The 16897-nt window shown below is 40.2% G+C and overlaps 2 protein-coding genes across 10 annotated transcripts; one reads left to right on the top strand and one right to left on the bottom strand.

Moving 5' to 3' along the window:
• Window positions 1-76: 76 nt before the first annotated feature.
• Window positions 77-2166, top strand: LOC6498375 (probable cytochrome P450 6t1). The gene is made up of 2 exons (XM_001962626.4): window positions 77-1457; window positions 1515-2166. The coding sequence occupies exons 1-2, from the start codon at window positions 123-125 to the stop codon at window positions 1794-1796; spliced, it is 1617 nt and encodes a 538-aa protein (XP_001962662.2). The 5' UTR covers window positions 77-122; the 3' UTR covers window positions 1797-2166.
• Window positions 2049-16813, bottom strand: LOC6497149 (protein FAM102A). Of its 9 annotated transcripts, XM_032455124.2 has the most exons (11): window positions 16586-16813; window positions 15818-15877; window positions 9914-10407; window positions 9540-9851; window positions 9253-9482; window positions 8902-9191; window positions 8750-8832; window positions 6255-7523; window positions 4278-4832; window positions 3336-3541; window positions 2049-3273 (listed from the first exon to the last, which is right to left on the bottom strand). In XM_032455124.2, the coding sequence occupies exons 3-11, from the start codon at window positions 10087-10089 to the stop codon at window positions 3155-3157; spliced, it is 3240 nt and encodes a 1079-aa protein (XP_032311015.1). In that variant the 5' UTR covers window positions 10090-10407; window positions 15818-15877; window positions 16586-16813; the 3' UTR covers window positions 2049-3154. The 9 variants fall into 9 exon arrangements, with proteins under 9 accessions (XP_032311015.1, XP_032311008.1, XP_032311012.1 ...); XM_032455117.2 differs by lacking the exon at window positions 4278-4832 and having other exon boundaries at window positions 16586-16811; XM_032455121.2 differs by lacking the exon at window positions 4278-4832 and having other exon boundaries at window positions 6255-7514; window positions 16586-16811.
• Window positions 16814-16897: the final 84 nt, after the last annotated feature.

Raw genomic sequence — 16897 nt, 5'->3', positions numbered from 1 at the left:
GTGTTTTGATGTAAGCAAGTCGACTCCTACAATTGTATTCCACTTTGAGAGCTGAGAGTGAGTACAATGTGAGTTCAATTTTCGCAGCTCTCTGATGTGAAGAACTAAGTGTAGGAATCCGAATGCAGTTGATGTCTGGCTTTCCTCACGTAATCATGACCCTCAACATCATCGCCATTGTTGTGGCTATTGGATTACCCGTTCTGCTGGCCATAAATGGCAGGTGGGTGCTTTTGTTTATTGCCGCAATAGTCTGGCTTTGGCAGAAACATCACTTCAACTTCTGGCAGCGATTGGGAGTCCCTTATATCCCAGCAACACCCTTTGTCGGAAATGTGTGGAACTTGCTGCGAGGCGGATGCTGCTTCGGGGATCAGTTTAAGGAGATGTACCAGAGTAGTGCTGCCGCCGGGCATCCCTATGTGGGGATTCATGTTCTGCACAATCATGCATTACTTTTGAGGGATCCAGCCCTCATAAAACGGATTATGGTGGAGGACTTCTCCAAGTTCTCCAGTCGGTTCGAAACAACCGATCCCATTCACGACACGATGGGTTCGCAGAACCTCTTTTTCTGCAAGTACGAGACTTGGCGAGAGATTCACAAGATCTTTGCACCATTCTTTGCGGTCGGAAAGGTCCGACAGATGTATGGATTGCTGGAACGCGTTGGCCAGCAACTGGAGGACCACATGGATGTCCAGCTAGGCGGTAAGAAGTCCATGGAACTGGAGGTTAAGCAGTTGTGTGCCCTTTTCACGACGGACATCATTGCTTCGCTGGCGTTTGGAATAGAAGCACACAGCTTGCAAAATCCCCAGGCCGAGTTCCGGCAGATGTGCATCGAAGTCAATGACCCGCGACCCAAGCGACTGATCCATCTGTTCACGATGTTCTTCTTCCCACGCCTGTCCGGCAGAATTCGGACACACCTTTACTCCGAGGAGTATGAGCGATTTATGCGACAGTCCATGGACTTTATTCTGGCGGAGCGCGAGGGTAGTGGGGTGAAGCGCCATGATCTGATAGACATATTCCTGCAACTGAAAGGTAGCGAGTCCGCCGACAGCATAATTCATCGTCCGGATTTCTTTGTGGCCCAGGCAGCCTTTCTGCTCCTCGCCGGCTTCGACACCTCCTCCTCCACCATTACCTTTGGCCTGTACGAGCTGGCCAAGCATCCTGTGATCCAAACTAGGCTCAGGGAGGAGCTCCGAGAGGTCCTGCAATCCAGCCAAAATAAGCAACTAAGCTGCGACATCATCAATGGCATGACATATCTCCGCCAGGTGGTGGATGAAGTTCTTCGGATGTATCCGCCCACGGCCTTTTTGGATCGGTGCTGCAATGCCCCGGAGGGCTACGATCTCTCTGAATGGAACTGTGGTACTCCCTTTAAGCTACGACCCGGCACTCCAGTGTACATATCTGTTCTGGGACTTCATCACGATCCACAGGCAAGATCTAGCTATGGCCAGTCCTTACATTATATCCTAATCTTTGAATTATTTTAGTTCTGGCCCAATCCGGAAGTATTCGATCCAGAGCGGTTTGCGGCTGGCCAACGGCAGCAGCATCACCCCATGACATATCTGCCTTTTGGAGCTGGTCCTAGGGGCTGCATTGGTACCTTGCTGGGTCAGCTGGAGATCAAGGTTGGGCTGCTCCACATTCTGAAAAACTTTACAGTCGAACTCTGTGATAAAACTCTGCCGGAAATGAAATTCGACCCAAAAGCCTTTGTTCTCACAGCGAAAGGCGGAACCTACCTGCGATTTGTTGAGAATCGTCTTTGAAGTGGATGGTAGTCATTTTATTTTTTGCTATAGCCTTTTAAATTTGAAAAATATAAATATCAGAAAACGATTTTTTTAAATCCGTATAAGCAAAAAAGGAAGTTTGCACAACCCCTGCTTTTCAGCCAACCAGGCGTATACTTGATCTCTTGAATCATATTACTCATACGTATTAAGTATACGCACCGAAAACATACTGGAATATAAACTTAGGTTCATAATTTATTTTTCCTTTTACTAAAAAGCAAGTTGTTTATTTTTAACCAAGGGTTTTCACTTTATTTCAAAGTTGTAGCTTTCATGTACATTTTTAAAAACTAACTTAGAAGCAGTTTCGATTTTGTTTACAAATAAAAATAGAAAAATTTTACACAGATTATGAACATAATTCATAGAATAATTACTAGTTGCGATTTATTTTTTTTCACATTCAACACAATGTTTTAAATGATTTTGCGTTTTTTTAGCGATTTTTTTACATCAAAACATTGAAACTTATACTATTACTGCCATGATATTTTGCACGAATTGCTTTAAAGATTTCTAGGCCTTTGAAACACTAACTAGGAGCTTAATTAGCAGATTTGGGCGATGTCTCCATATCCCATATATAGTGAGGCCGATGAAGTAAACATTTTGTGACTGATAACAAAACTATATAGAAAGGTAAGTGTGTGTGTTGTTTAAAAATAAAATGCAAACGCTTTATATGAGATATGAAATAATGCCAAAGGTTAGACTATTTTTTAATGTGTGAATGTTGGTTGCATTGTATTTTTTTTTCAGAATAACCGACACGAGATCCTAATTCCGACAAAATACTCCAAGATTATTTTCATTCTATTTTGATTAGTTTGAGGAATATTTTAAGATGTCACGAGACCTTGAATTCTTCTTTAATGTAAAATATTTGTCGAATGGAACTTTTAATTTTTATTTTATCTACTTATCTTTTTTATGTATTACGTTTTCTATAATATTTAAATGGGAAGTTGTTCCTCTTTTTTATTTGTGGTGTGATTTAACATTCCCAAAAGATCCGGGGCTATGTATTTAATAGAGAGCGCATCAATTAGCAATCGTGTGGACTACTGCCAGTTAACAAATCTATAAAACATACACACGTTGTTGTTTTTTATGCACGTCGGAATACAAGCGTATATAACTAGTGGTGTTGACACGACATACATTTATATATAGTATTATATAGCGTATTTTGTATTCTCACATCGGTTTGCAAGTTAACGTATTTGCATATCCTAAACTACTGCGATTAGTTCGTTATGGTTTATGCTGTTACTTTCTGAGTTAGTCTTCTAATACATTTTATAAAACAGTTCTCGTAGCCGACGGCACTACTATCTCCTATCCTGCATGACCACTTGCTTCAGAGCCCCCGCTCTAACGCTCGACTTGACCTCGTGGCCCCCCAACGAGGCGGTGCCATCACGTGCGATGTATAGCTGCAAGCCAGAGGCTGTAAAAAAAATTAAATAAATTAATATTAATTATTAAATATATGTATGTGCTATCACTCACTTTCAGCTGACTCTTCAAATTGGTCCAGCTTTGTATCACTTAGAATCTCATCTATTAATGAGTTTGGATTGACCCGCGTCTCCTCCACTCGGTCGGAAACTCTTGGCCCGTCCTCCAGCGGTCCTTTCTTGCGCTTCTCGCCGCTGCTTTTCGTGCGATCTAAAGATCCTGTTTCACTTATAACTAAAGAACCGGAACTCGGATTCCTGGGGATAAAAGTGAAATTAAAAAACTATTAATTACATATTTAAAACAATAATCTCAAGTGCTGTCCTAACTAGAAATCAGGTAACACAGGCTTTAATAAGGCAAGACGATTTAAAATAAATACATTCTTTACACAACATGCCTTTGTACTTGTGCCTTATAAGTATTTTATGGAGTGACGGTGCAGTGACAGTCACATATGAGTGTAATATGAACTCAAGAGTTGAAAACACAAAGCATTATCGCACTCATCATTAATAATTGCAAACAATAATGGACTTACTATATAATGGATTCCAAAAATATAGACAAATTTTTAACCCTATAAGCTGTTTACTATTTTAGGAAAATAATATTCCAACTATTTCTATTGCGCCAATGAAGAAAACATATATAGTTATTAATAAACTTAATAATATATAATAATAATATACACTTTAAAAAAACAACCTAAAAACAAGCAGAGACTATAGCACGACTAGACTTTTAAAGGAGAATCCCACTTTAGGAGGCAATGGCACAACAATTTCTTTCCAAAACAATCCAATCACAGTTGACCTCATAAAGTTGGGATTTCAGAAATGGAAGATAGTGTGTTTCTACGGGTGGGGGCGAACAAGAGACACCTTTGAATGGGCTTTTCAAAGATCTAATTCGAAAGACAGTACTGTGTCTGGGTAGCACGTGAGTTTCTAAACGAATAAAGGCAAGAGGTGAACTGGTAACTCAACCCACATCAGAGTGATGCTTGGGCGGCGAATGATCTGAGTGGTGGCCAGCGGCGAAAGTGTTGCTCCTGTTACGGACATGGTGGTGGCCGAGGCTAGGGCGGACGCCTCAGCGGCAGCTGCCGACGTGGAAAGCAAAAGGGACGCTGCCGACGGATTGGAGCGGATGCTGCAGGCGTCCGTTGGACTGGCAGCCAGGGAGCCAATGGCATCGCTAGACATGACATTGCCCAGCCGGGGACTGCTGTCGAGGCCATTGGGTGAACTAGCTGTTATCTGCTGTTGTTGTTGCTGCTGGGTGGAAGAGTCCACTACGCTCTGACCACTCCCGGTGGTGCACTGAAAGATGACTGCTCCGCTGTGGCTGCTGTGGCTGTTGCTGCCATTCGATGAGGAGGCCGAGTGGTTTGAGTGGATGCTGGCCAGTGTTCCGCAGGGCGAGGAACTGCTGCACCCGGAAACATAGGTGGTGGCTCCACCCGCCTGCTGCTGCTGCTTGTTGCCACAGTTGTGGCCATTGTTGCTGCCATCGAATAGGCGACGAGGAACTCCACTGAAGCCTCTGCATTGTTGAATTTTAATATATTTTTTTTACGAGGCGCAGCAAAAATGTATGGCGAATGCACAAATAAAACAATCTTTAGGATTAGGAAGTCTTAAAAACCAACAAAAACAAAGTAACTGCGGGGATCATAAGCTTATACTATCCTATTGGATTGAAGAACTTTAAATTCTTTATAAGCTAAGTCACTTCCAGTCGCACATATATACATATAAGATACATCTCTGATCGCAAATAATAAAATGTTTCCATTCATTCTCTATCAAATTGAAAGCTAATGAATGAATATATTATATATGAACTAGATCTGTCTGATTTGATAAAAAATAAAATTTAATTGAATCGGCGGCATAGAAAAGAGCAATGTTTTGAATTTCATGGCTTAGTTTTTAAATTTTATAAATTAGTAAATAATAAAATCTTAATCTATTTCTAATTTTCATGCCAAATAGCAGGGAACCGCTGCTGCATAACGTACGGCAAGGATCGCGGGGATAGATCTGTGAGGATTTTTTCTTTCCCAGTATTGCAGTATGATGTATATATCTATGGTTCTTTTTGGTCAGAAAATTATTTAATCCCAGAGGATTACTTTAGAAAATCAGAAAATCTCCATAGTCTAATAAAAAATTAAAGATATATTCATAGCGATGTAGTAATCTTTAATAGAGTGAAGATGTCCTAGAGTAGTTTTTGTAAACTTTAACTTTTGTGATGTATATTTCAATGATATATATTATTTATAAACATTATTTAACTTCCCGTCATTTGTTATGTAAAATGTAGTGTCAGTAGATCGAAAACTAATTGTTTTTATTGAATGTGAGCCACTCTACTTGCATTTTGTTAGAAATTGTTGCTCTTGGTAGAATATTATTGTTTATTGTATAACATTTTAAAAAGACTGGCACATCGTCAAATACCAATTAGTTGAGTCATCTTCCAACCGTGTTCCACCTATTTTACACTCTTTCCCCAGAGACCAATAACGACTTTAAACTTATCTTACTGCTACCCATGTACTGCAACCTTAAATATTTATAATAAACTGTAGATAGTTAGTAGCAACTTCAAAAGACAATAACAAATAAAACGAAAATGAAATAAATGAGTAACAAAAATTAGGGGGGAAGAAGTACCATATGAAAACGATAACAATAACGAGATTAACGATTGTGGGGATAATGGACCAATACCAAGGACTGGACTATGTCTAGAACTAGGACGAGGTCGCATAAACTGTTTAAAGCTAAACATCTAGGAACAGTGTCTAGACGTCTAACATCAAGGAACAAGTAACGATTAGCCTTCCGTTTGCTAATTTTATTTTAAATGTATGTATAGTTTTTATAAGAAACTATTTTTTTTTGGGTTTTATTGCTTTGAAATTGAACTTGAATTGGGAATGGAAACACGACGCACCTCATTAGCTCGTATGTGGAGTTCGTGGAGTGCGGCCGGATCACGAACGCTTCCTGGGGCGGCAAGGGCGTCGAGGACGCTCCTTGGAGGATGTTGCGCCGGTAGGCCCGCTCGAACGGTGTTCGCGATATAAAGGTCACTGAACTGGCCATCGACTCCACCGGGGAGTCAACCACGTCATAGCTAAGCATGCGATTCACGGTGTTGTGGCCCAGGGCAGAAGATGTCGGCTTCTCCGCCGACTGTATGAGGCGGGGGAAATTCGGTTTTCGCTCTGTGGTCGGAGTCAGGAATGGATCCGCCTCAATCCGCTCACTGACGATGTCCGGTATGGTGCCCATCGATCGCATCTTCTGGATGGGATAGTGCTGCTGCGTTGTCTGCGGACTATCGCCGCCGTCCTGGCCAATGAACTTGGCATTGCCCACCTTGATGTGGTGGTGGCTTTGGTGGCTCTGGTGACTGATGTGCTTCACAAACAGCTTCCCCGACGATCCATTCGACGCGGTCGAGTTCTTGCGCAGATTGAGGTGCTGTTGGAAGCGCAGGCGCTCCTCCAGCGACTGCTCGTGCATCCGCTGGAACTCCTCGCGGACAGCCTGTTCGGCGTACTCGTCGAAGCACAGGTTGTTCAGAGATTTGATTTTGGGTATTTGGGCGTGTTCGGCCAACTGCTTGAGGCGCCGCGGCGAGTTGCGGTCCAGCTCCATCGATGCCTTATGGAATTCCATTTCTAGAATGGAGAGATTCTCCATGGACTTGATCTTGGCCACCCGGGGAGTGTGGTAGTTCTCCTCGAGGCCCGAGTCATTGTCCCCCGAGTCTTCGTTCAGCGACTCCTCGGTGTCGCTCGTCTCCCCGCTGTCGTACTGCGTGGTGGCATGGGACGGCGATCCGGCACTCTGATAGTTGGAGCCTGGCGTGGCAACGCCTCCTCCTCCTCCGGCCAGCGGCAGGAACTGGGGGGCAGCAATCTCTCCCATCGGAGTGCGAAATTCCTCAAAGGCCAGCGTGTCGCCGGGCGTCATGGTGGAGTTGGGAGTCTGGTAGAGTTGCTCCTCGCTAACGTACTCGACGGTGGTGCTGAGCGTGAACTTGGTCTGGTGGTGAGAACTTTGGGGAGCCACCACCACCACAGGTAGGCTGGGCTTGGCCTGTTCCGAGTTATTTTTTGGGCCGTGATGCCGGCCGTGTGGTATGTTCAGTTTCATGGCACTTAGTGCCTTCTGATTAAGTCTATTGAGTAGAGAAACGGATTTTCTAAAACGACTATAGTTTATTGGTTTTTGGTTCGGAAGGCGGCCGTTGATTTATTTATTTTTTGTATGTGGTTGGTAAGTATTAATTATTTGGCAGTTAGTTTTGTCCAATCACCCCATTTGTTAATAATTTAAATAATTTTGGTTAAAAAAGAAAGAGAAATACAAGTATATTAAAATTAAAATTAAAACAATAAAATAAACCAAAACAGAAAAGAATAAATAAGTGGCTAGTAGAAATTATAAAGCTACCATAAGACCAATATTTTAAACCAAAACATAAAGACTTTGGAGTAATTCCTAACCTTAACCATAATCAGCGAATAGTTCGTATATTAGTGGATGATACTTAGTAGGGGATGGGAGGCAGTTTCAATTTTAAATATTATATATACATACATATTAAGAGTAAGCTTGGCATTAGCCATTTGAAAATGTACAAAATGTGTTTAAATAGAAATTTTATAAACAAGAAACTGCTGGAATTTATTTAAAAGCTCTTAAAAGTCTATGAAAATGGTATTAAGTTTATACTCTAAAACCTTTTTTATTTTAAAAGCAATTATTCTTGATCTATTTTGTTGATAAATTCTGATAAAATAGAACTAATATTTAGGCAATTTTTGGCCATTAATGGAAGACCCTTCTTTCCTTTACTTTTAAGTAAGATTCTTTCATCTTAAAGAGTATTAAAATATTTAATTAACAGACAGACAAAAGGACTAGAAGAGTAGAGTAGTAGATCCCCTAAGTAGATACTCCTGCTTGCTAGTGGATACCTTCAAATATCTTAAATATCTCATACCACATGCAACATAAACACAATAGATGCCTGAGACATTATTATTATTATACTTTGTAGTGACAATGATTCGAATTATTCATAAATATTATCAATAGAAGTATAATGAATACATTTAACAAGTTTTAGTATACAAGAGTAGATGCTGTTAAGTATTTGTACCTTAAAAACGATATATATTTTTTATGTAAGCTAATCATAAGCTAATCATACTTTAAAGTATGGATCAAAAAAATAGTTTTAGATACAATTTGAGAGTACTGCTTAAGCTTGAATGCAAATGTGGGTTTTAGAGCATTATTCAGTTATGATATAAGAGGTTATTCGGATAATTTCACTTACACATACCATAGGCAAATAAGGTCAAAAGTATTTTTACAAATATGGGGACATAAAGAAGCATATGACCTTTAAGGTCGATCTTGGACACGTACCTTGCATGCCCCGAGTCGCCCTCGGAACTCTGCCGCGAATGCTGACTGTGGGAAAAACTGCTGTAGCCCGAGCCCTTTGACATCTGAAAGAGGGACAAGTGTTAGCCATGCTGGTCATCCCATCACTACCACCCACTCTAACTGCCACTCACTTGACTAGTATTACTGGAATTTCTTGAATGACCTATTTCCATTAGGTTGGCGGTGCTAACCACATTGCCAGAGAAGCCAACCGCTGCTGCTCCTGTGGTGCCGTAGTTATTGCTGCCAATAATCCCCAGGCCAGGTGCCGCCTGAGACACCGGCGTGGTGGCGTTCGACGCAGAAGCGACATGTTGCTGGAGATTATCCGTGGTCAGCGTCACCGCCGACTCCGATGACTCTGACAGCCCAGAGTCTGTCACAATAGCCGCAAAAAACTCTCTATCGATCTCTGCAATGACTGTTTTTCACAAAAATATGAAATATAAATGAGTTTAGGAGAAAGAACAGTGTCCACTTACTCTCCTCCTTTGTGTTTGAAACTGTCCGACCTGCCTGCATCCCTTGGGTGCTGGCCACCCCGCCCAAAGTGGCGCCACTGCCTCCCAATGGAATCGCCGATCCGCCACTGCCAGCGCCAATAGTGGGCAGAGCGCTGGCTGTCGGCGTTTGCAGACCAACTCCAGTGGCGGCATTGGTTATGTCATCCATGGAGGGCTTGCTCTGTTTACTCTTCAGACTGGGCGTAGGACTAGAATGTGACTAAGTTAGTTACTCATCCATGGTGGTTTCTGGGGAGTAGACTCACGCTTTGAATAGAATATCACCGCTTAGCATGTGCATCTTGATGCTCACGCGCAGCATTGAATTGTCGAGGCGATGGCGGAGGTCATAGCCCTCGAGAAGGAATCGGCGCGAGGTGAGTCCGGCGCCGGCGAACTCGGCCAGATTGAGGTCGATGAAGCCCAGCTTGTAGTAGCTCCGTCCGCCCTTCATCTCCTTGCGTATGGAGATCCGTAGATGGCAGGGATCCAGGACCCCGGTCGAGGCATTTGCGCTCATTTTGCAAGGAAACTCGAAGCTGCGATTCCATTCGACGCGATGGTTCCGCACCTCCTCCCTATGGATTAACAGAAATGGTCAGTAATGGACAAAAATGGTTTGGAAAGTAAGACAACTCACCGACTACTGTACTCCTGGAACGACCCTCCATCTAGCAGTCGTATCTTTGCGAATAAGACCTCGTTAACTAAAGCCACCTCAACCAGATCCTGCAGCTGGACTTCCACATTGAACTTGTACTTCTTCTTTTTCATCATAAAGGCCATTCCAGGGGCGCTAGGCCCGAGCAATGTCATCAATTCTTGGCCAACAATCCGTGGTCAGTTGTGTTCCTTCCACGAAGCTCAAGGTGAAAGGGTTGTCCTGGAGACCGACCGCTTGTGGAGACTCTATCCCTGAGAGTGTCAGTTGGCCTTGATTCGGAGGTTAACTCTCTTCCTATTTCAATTATTTGGTTGTGTTTTTAGATGTCCAGTTGGTCCGGGTCGTCCTGCTACTTGACTGCCATTTTCAAAAGTCGACGTCCGGCGCTGGAATTGAAGGTGAAGGGATGATGGGGGTGGTTGCTGGGCTGGAACTCACACTCGGGGTCATCAACGAGGTATTCGCAAAAACTGGAAAAAGAAAGCAAGGCATTCAGTAAATTTTTTTTGCCACCAAAAACTGAGTGGGGGAAGTTGTGAGTTGAAAATGGGAAGCCAGAGCTCACTTGATATGGAACTAAGTGGAAATAATTTTTTTGAGGGGAACCACTATCCTTTAGAAACATATGCTTATCTGGTGAATAAAGTATCTACACATGTCAGCTTTTTTTTTATCTGCTACCCAGGTTTATTTATTATTTTATTATTTTACTGATTTTAGTATCAGTATCAGAGTTGGCATTCAATAAAGATAATAAATGAATACCTTTCTCGATTCTCGATTCAGGTTGACCTTTTTTGATTCCCTCTCTACTGTCATGAATCGAACAAAGCTTTTTGTTATATTATTTCCAATTAACAGAACCATTCCACAACCAAATTGTACTCAAACTGACTACAAATGTACTCGAAATGCCCCAGCAAGTACTCATTGTACTCATTTATCTCAGAATTTTTATGTGTTTTATGGAATTTTATTTTAAGAAATATTGTAATTCTTATTACTTAATAATACAACACTCTTTAGGGAAGCTGAGAGCTGAGATTACTGAGCCAGCATGCGAGTTTGGTGGAATTTTCAATGAAACACTTGATGGATGTCGCAATTAGCATTTAATTTATCGCATTCGAGGCGGTTGCTGTTTCCAAGTGGGCGACTGAGAGAGAACCTCACTACTTGTATTAATTTGTTTGTTCTTTGATAAACTTACACGGGTTTTCCTTTTTATTATTCAACTTATTTATTACTCGAATTACGTAAGTAATATATCGCTTAGTACGAGTCTGGCTCTGGACTTTGTTTCCAGCAATTTGCTTTTATTATTTTTGAAATTTTGAAATTAAAAACTTGTGTTTTTCGTTTATGGAGGCCCTCTGGAAGGTCAAATACAAGCTGTTTACTTAAACCTTGTCCTAATTACTTGGAGTTTTTCATATTTTAGGGCTTTTTTAGGGTGGTATGGGGTTTATTTCATAATTTAAGAGGAATATTTAGTCACTAACCCTGCTATGTAGAGTCTAGAACTAGAAAATCACCAAATACTTGGCCTCTTCTCTCTATAAACCCTCTTATTAATTTATGGCAACCCCCTTTCCTCAATATTCAAAATCCAATTAAACAAAAATTAAATTTTGTGACTTTCAAGGCCGCCTGCTCTCGACTACCACTCTCTTGTCTATTTTTAAGCCATTATCAGCTCTACAGATTATGTCTTCAATTATTTTTTAAGTATTAACATTAAAAGTGTTGGCCGGGCTGTTATCATTGGGCTGAAAAAAAAGGGGTTTCCATTATCTGTATTTGTCTCTCTCCGTTCATTACCTTATCTGCCACCTTTATTAGCCATCGTTCGAACTGGCGGACGGGCTTTGTAATTATTAGTTTACCACCTTTGTTTGATTCTTTGCCAGTATTATGTACTTTTTTGTTCAGACTTTGCTTATCGGGGGTAAACAGCGCCATAAACCAGGGATGACAGCTATTTCAAGTGCAAAAGATATCAATTTGCGAACTCTGGAGGGTCTATAAAGGTCATAACAGGCCGGCATTCTCCTTCTTAGTAGACTAGACCCCTTATCTCTTCTACTTTTCAGAGAGTTCCGGGAATACTGCTGCCCTCGCAACTACACATTCTTTTCCGATTTCCAAACTAAGATAGCAATTAGCAAAGGAAGTCCTAACTAAACGTAATAAATTAAAAATAAAAAAAGAAATAATTGGAAGTGCTAATGATAGTGTTATCTTGACAATTGAAATTTTATGTTTTTTTCTTTGGAAGTGTTGCCAAAACTCTGAGAATCTATGAGTCATGCATGATAGCACTTTTAGGTGCGTTCTAGGTTCAAAAAACACTTGAAAATGGAACCATCCACCCCCTCCCATATCTTCTAACTAGTGTAGTACTTTTCCCTCCCCAACTCTAATCAAGTGTTAGTGGCACTTTTCCCAGCAGGTGCGTGTCTAGTTCCAGGATATTTGTGTTTAAACAGTAGGAAAGTTAAAAAAAAAAAAAACAAAAAAAAATCAATAATTTGGTGGAGCTGATTTGTGAGCCCAGTTTTCGGGGTTGGTTCGACATGCACCATGAAGGCTAGTCGTAGTTCAAGTGACCTACGTGCCTCCATGTGGCAAGCAACGCAAAGCGAAATCGGAAGTCGGAAGCACTTATTCCACCTGCCCTCCAAAGATGATGAAAGGGGCGTCTAAAGAGGCGTTCTCTAGTTCTAGATGAGAAGGCTATGGGATTAATGACAGAAAGAGTCTCTCGGAAGAGTCTCTCGAAAGAGTCTCTCTGGAAAGCAATTAGAACTGAAACTGCGTACGCAAATCAGAGCACTTTAGAAATGCTCACTTTTCTTCACACTTTTCGTGTCATTTAATTTCAAAAATCCGGCCCAACTGGTTCTACAAGCTGTCAGCCCTGAAAAGTAGGTTCCAGGGACAGTATTTACTTTTCACAACTCACATACATTAAATATTTGCTCTTAAATTAATATTTAAAATAAAAATACTCCCTTTATGACTTATTTTTTTTGTATAAATATGGGGGTCGAACCATCTACCTTTCCGATTGGTATTATTGGTTCTGTCGATTCATGGAAAAAATCCCATGAGTTTGAAGGGGAAAAATGCACAAGCAGCAACGCAATTGACATATATTTATTTAAAATAAAATAAACAAAAGTATCTGGAACGCAAATACTTTGTATCTTTTGGGTTATGTGATCAGAAGAGCACCCACAACCCACCACAGACACACAACCCACATTGCAAGTGAAAAATTTGTGTTTAATTGAATGCATCCTCATTAGACCAAGCCGTTAAAGTCATTCCTGGGCCCCTGGGCGTATAAATTGATGGTCTCTGGTCTGGTGTGCTCTGGTAGCCCCTCTGGTAGTCTCTGTCCTCCTCATTGGAGGTGATTTGATATCACAATCATCGCATCGCAAACACCACCACCACCACCGCACTTGACAACGGTTTTGGTTACGAGATTTAAATTCCAGACCAGTAGTACCTTTGAAGGTTAAACGAGTCCATCTTTTTTCGTGTTTTTTTTTTTTTTTTTTTGTTGAAAATAAATTAAAAGAAACTAGTTTCGTTTTTAATGGTTAGTTCCGGTTAGGGGTTTTTCAATCAAAGTATGTAGTATTAATAGAATAATTATTATTTTACTTGATGATCTAATGGTGGGAAAATTTTAGATCCGACTTAATACGCTTCAAAATAATAGAATCACTTGCATTTCAATAAATTATTGAAATATTTATTGTTTTACAAATTAACTAAACAGCTAATAATATTTGTAATATTTGTTTAATTTTTTTGGTATTATTATTTTTGAATTATATTTTGAAAACCTATCTGTTTGGAGGTCTGTGAAGTTGGCACCCCAAATTTCGAATTTCAAGAAAATAATAACTGACCATTATTGACCATCGTTTGACCACTATTGACCACAAATATTTTCGTTTTACCACCTTCCGAAAAAAAATTAGAGCAAAAAAACTTTCCGGGGGCCAACTTCACACTAGCCCCCGGGCATCAGAAAACATCTTTTGACATTAAATTTTAACGCATAGACCAGTTTAAACGATTGACCATCCCATAAAATCGATTGACCAACCCATAAAATCACTTGACCACCAAAAAAAAATTTTTTTTTTTAATTCCTCAAGGTCATGTGTCGGGGGCAAGCAACCAACGTCAGAATATGAAAAAAACATGTCATTTGAAAGCATTTTTGCAGAAATTGGAATTATGATAATTGACCATCTCTCAAAAATGAATGATCAATACATTTGAGAAAAATCATCGTTTTACCACTTCTCAAAAAGAAGATATAGCCAAAAAACTTTCCGAGGGCCAACTTCATACTACCCCCATCATATGTAGAAACATGTATAAAAAACGTATTTTTGCGAATTTCGCAATTCTAATGGTTGACCATTTCTAAACATCGTATCAACATTATCCTTAACAAAAATCATCGTTTTACCACTTCTCAAAAAGAAGATATAGCCAAAAAACTTTCCGAGGGCCAACTTCATACTACCCCCATCATATGTAGAAACATGTATAAAAAACGTAAACTTTTCCAAGAAAACACATTTCGTAAAAGTTTAAATTTTGATGTACCCAAGATTTTAAAAAATGATTCAATAAAAACTATAATTTTGGAAGTGGTAAAACGATGATTTTTGTTAAGGATAATGTTGATACGATGTTTAGAAATGGTCAACCATTAGAATTGCGAAATTCGCAAAAATACGTTTTTTATACGTATTTCTGTTTCTACATATGATGAGGCTAGTATGAAGTTGGCCCCAGGGAAGTTTTTTTGGCTATATCTTCTTTTTGCGAAGTGGTAAAACGAAGATTTTTCTCAAATGTATTGATCATTCATTTTTGAGAGATGGTCAATTATCATAATTCCAATTTCTGCAAAAATGCTTTCAAATGACATGTTTTTTTCATATTCTGACGTTGGTTGCTTGCCCCCGACACATGACCTTGAGGAATTAAAAAAAAAAATTTTTTTTTGGTGGTCAAGTGATTTTATGGGTTGGTCAATCGATTTTATGGGATGGTCAATCGTTTAAACTGGTCTATGCGTTAAAATTTAATGTCAAAAGATGTTTTCTGATGCCCGGGGGCTAGTGTGAAGTTGGCCCCCGGAAAGTTTTTTTGCTCTAATTTTTTTTCGGAAGGTGGTAAAACGAAAATATTTGTGGTCAATAGTGGTCAAACGATGGTCAATAATGGTCAGTTATTATTTTCTTGAAATTCGAAATTTGGGGTGCCAACTTCACAGACCTTCTGTTTGGAACCCTCTGTTCTGATGAAATTCAGCTGAAATAGTATTTTGTTTTGATTACTTAATGGTGTTTAGACCATTTGTATAGACTTCTGGAATCATTTTCAAAGAAAAGCAAACCGAAAAGCTGGGAAATTGAATGATTTTAATGAAAAATTCAAAAGTAACTAGGAATTCTGATGTATCTGATAGATATTTTATTTTAAAACTCATTGAATTTTGGCCTGGATCTTGGAACTAGATATGATTTATTTTTTTATAACTGATATTCTGATGTATCTGATAGATATTTTTCGAATTTTTGTCTATATCTTAGAAATAGATCTGTCTATATTTTCCATCTAATATTCAGATATATTTTTATTGCAAATCTCGCCCTCCCTTGACTGACTGACAGACAGTTCTGAGGTCAAGTACCCCACTGTGCCTGTGGAAATTTCAATCTCACTGCCAGACAGGCCTCAAGGCAAAGTGTGTGTGTGTGTTGTGGCTCTTTAACTGACATTCTCGGAATACGAGTAGAATATAATGTTTTGGAATCAGAATAGAATATCTGAACTCACCTATCAAGTGATTTCCGTTTTTGTGGGCGGCGGCGGCGGCAACGGCGATGTTACAAACAGCTGATTATATAGCGGATGCGAACGAGGGGCACACAGAGAACAGAAAACAGAGAAACGAAAGCGAAATATTATACACACTTTTCGCAAAACAAAAATTAATAAAATAAATTTGAATAGAAACAGAGAACAGAGCTAGTAATTGGAATTCCCAATGAGTACGAAAATTAGACAAGGTGGCAGCGCCACTAAAGTATCTCAAAGGGCGTCGTACTACTACTTGTTTCATTCCCGTTATGTTTGTTTTGTACAAATTATCTACAAGTATCTGCAATTAATTGCAATTTCAGTTGCAATTGCACTTGCAATTCTATAGATTAGTGAGTGATGACGTTAGGTGGGAGATGAGAGTGTACATTTTCAAGAACACGCTTCGTTTTTTTTTTTGTTTCTATTGTTTTTGTTGTTGTTTTGTCACTGTTTTTGCAGGGGAGGGAGTGGAGTGGGGGGTAGAAGGTAAAAAAGGCCAGAGAGAGAAAGAGAGATAGAGTGAGTCAGGAGGAGGAGGAGGATGAACACCCTCCCCCAAACCACCCACCATACGCAGTTATGATTTTTCTTGGCCAAATAGGGGACTTTCAACACTACACACACTCCTCGAACGGAAGGCACTTTAATTAAAACTTTAGAGGGGGGGGGACACGACTCCCACCACACCAACACCACAAACACGACGACGCAAGCGACGGTGTCAGGCTGTAGGCTGCTTACCACTGCACCTGATTACTTTGATAACTACGCGCACATAATTGAGAGTGTTGGGTAGTCGTCCTTCACTCCGCGTTTGTTTAATTGCCAACAGATTCGCTAAAAAAATGACACCACAACCGAACAATGAGCGAAAATTGTAGGGATGTCGAATATTTATTTATATCGAAATATCGCTATTCTCCTCACAAATAGATAAATGTCTATCGATATGTTATCTTACTTCGACTTTCCAACACTACTGTTCGCACTTTACAGCACTGAAGCAACATGTTGGGTATGGATCCAACTTGTGTGCAGTTTAGCCAGAGCGCC

This window comes from Drosophila ananassae, chromosome 3R (assembly GCF_017639315.1).
Source record: "Drosophila ananassae strain 14024-0371.13 chromosome 3R, ASM1763931v2, whole genome shotgun sequence".
Classification (NCBI taxonomy): domain Eukaryota; kingdom Metazoa; phylum Arthropoda; class Insecta; order Diptera; family Drosophilidae; genus Drosophila; species Drosophila ananassae.
This window is presented reverse-complemented; position numbering and strand designations above follow the sequence as displayed.

Coding starts and splice junctions, on each gene's coding strand:
- LOC6498375 (XM_001962626.4), top strand. CDS start 123: ATGCAGTTGATGTCTGGCTTTCCTCACGTAATCATGACCCTCAACATC. Junction 1,458..1,514: donor GACTTCATCACGATCCACAG/GCAAGATCTAGC, acceptor GAATTATTTTAG/TTCTGGCCCAATCCGGAAGT.
- LOC6497149 (XM_032455124.2), bottom strand. CDS start 10,089: ATGACATTGCTCGGGCCTAGCGCCCCTGGAATGGCCTTTATGATGAAA. Junction 9,852..9,913: donor TTCCAGGAGTACAGTAGTCG/GTGAGTTGTCTT, acceptor GTTAATCCATAG/GGAGGAGGTGCGGAACCATC. Junction 4,833..6,254: donor TCCACATACGAGCTAATGAG/GTGCGTCGTGTT, acceptor TCAACAATGCAG/AGGCTTCAGTGGAGTTCCTC.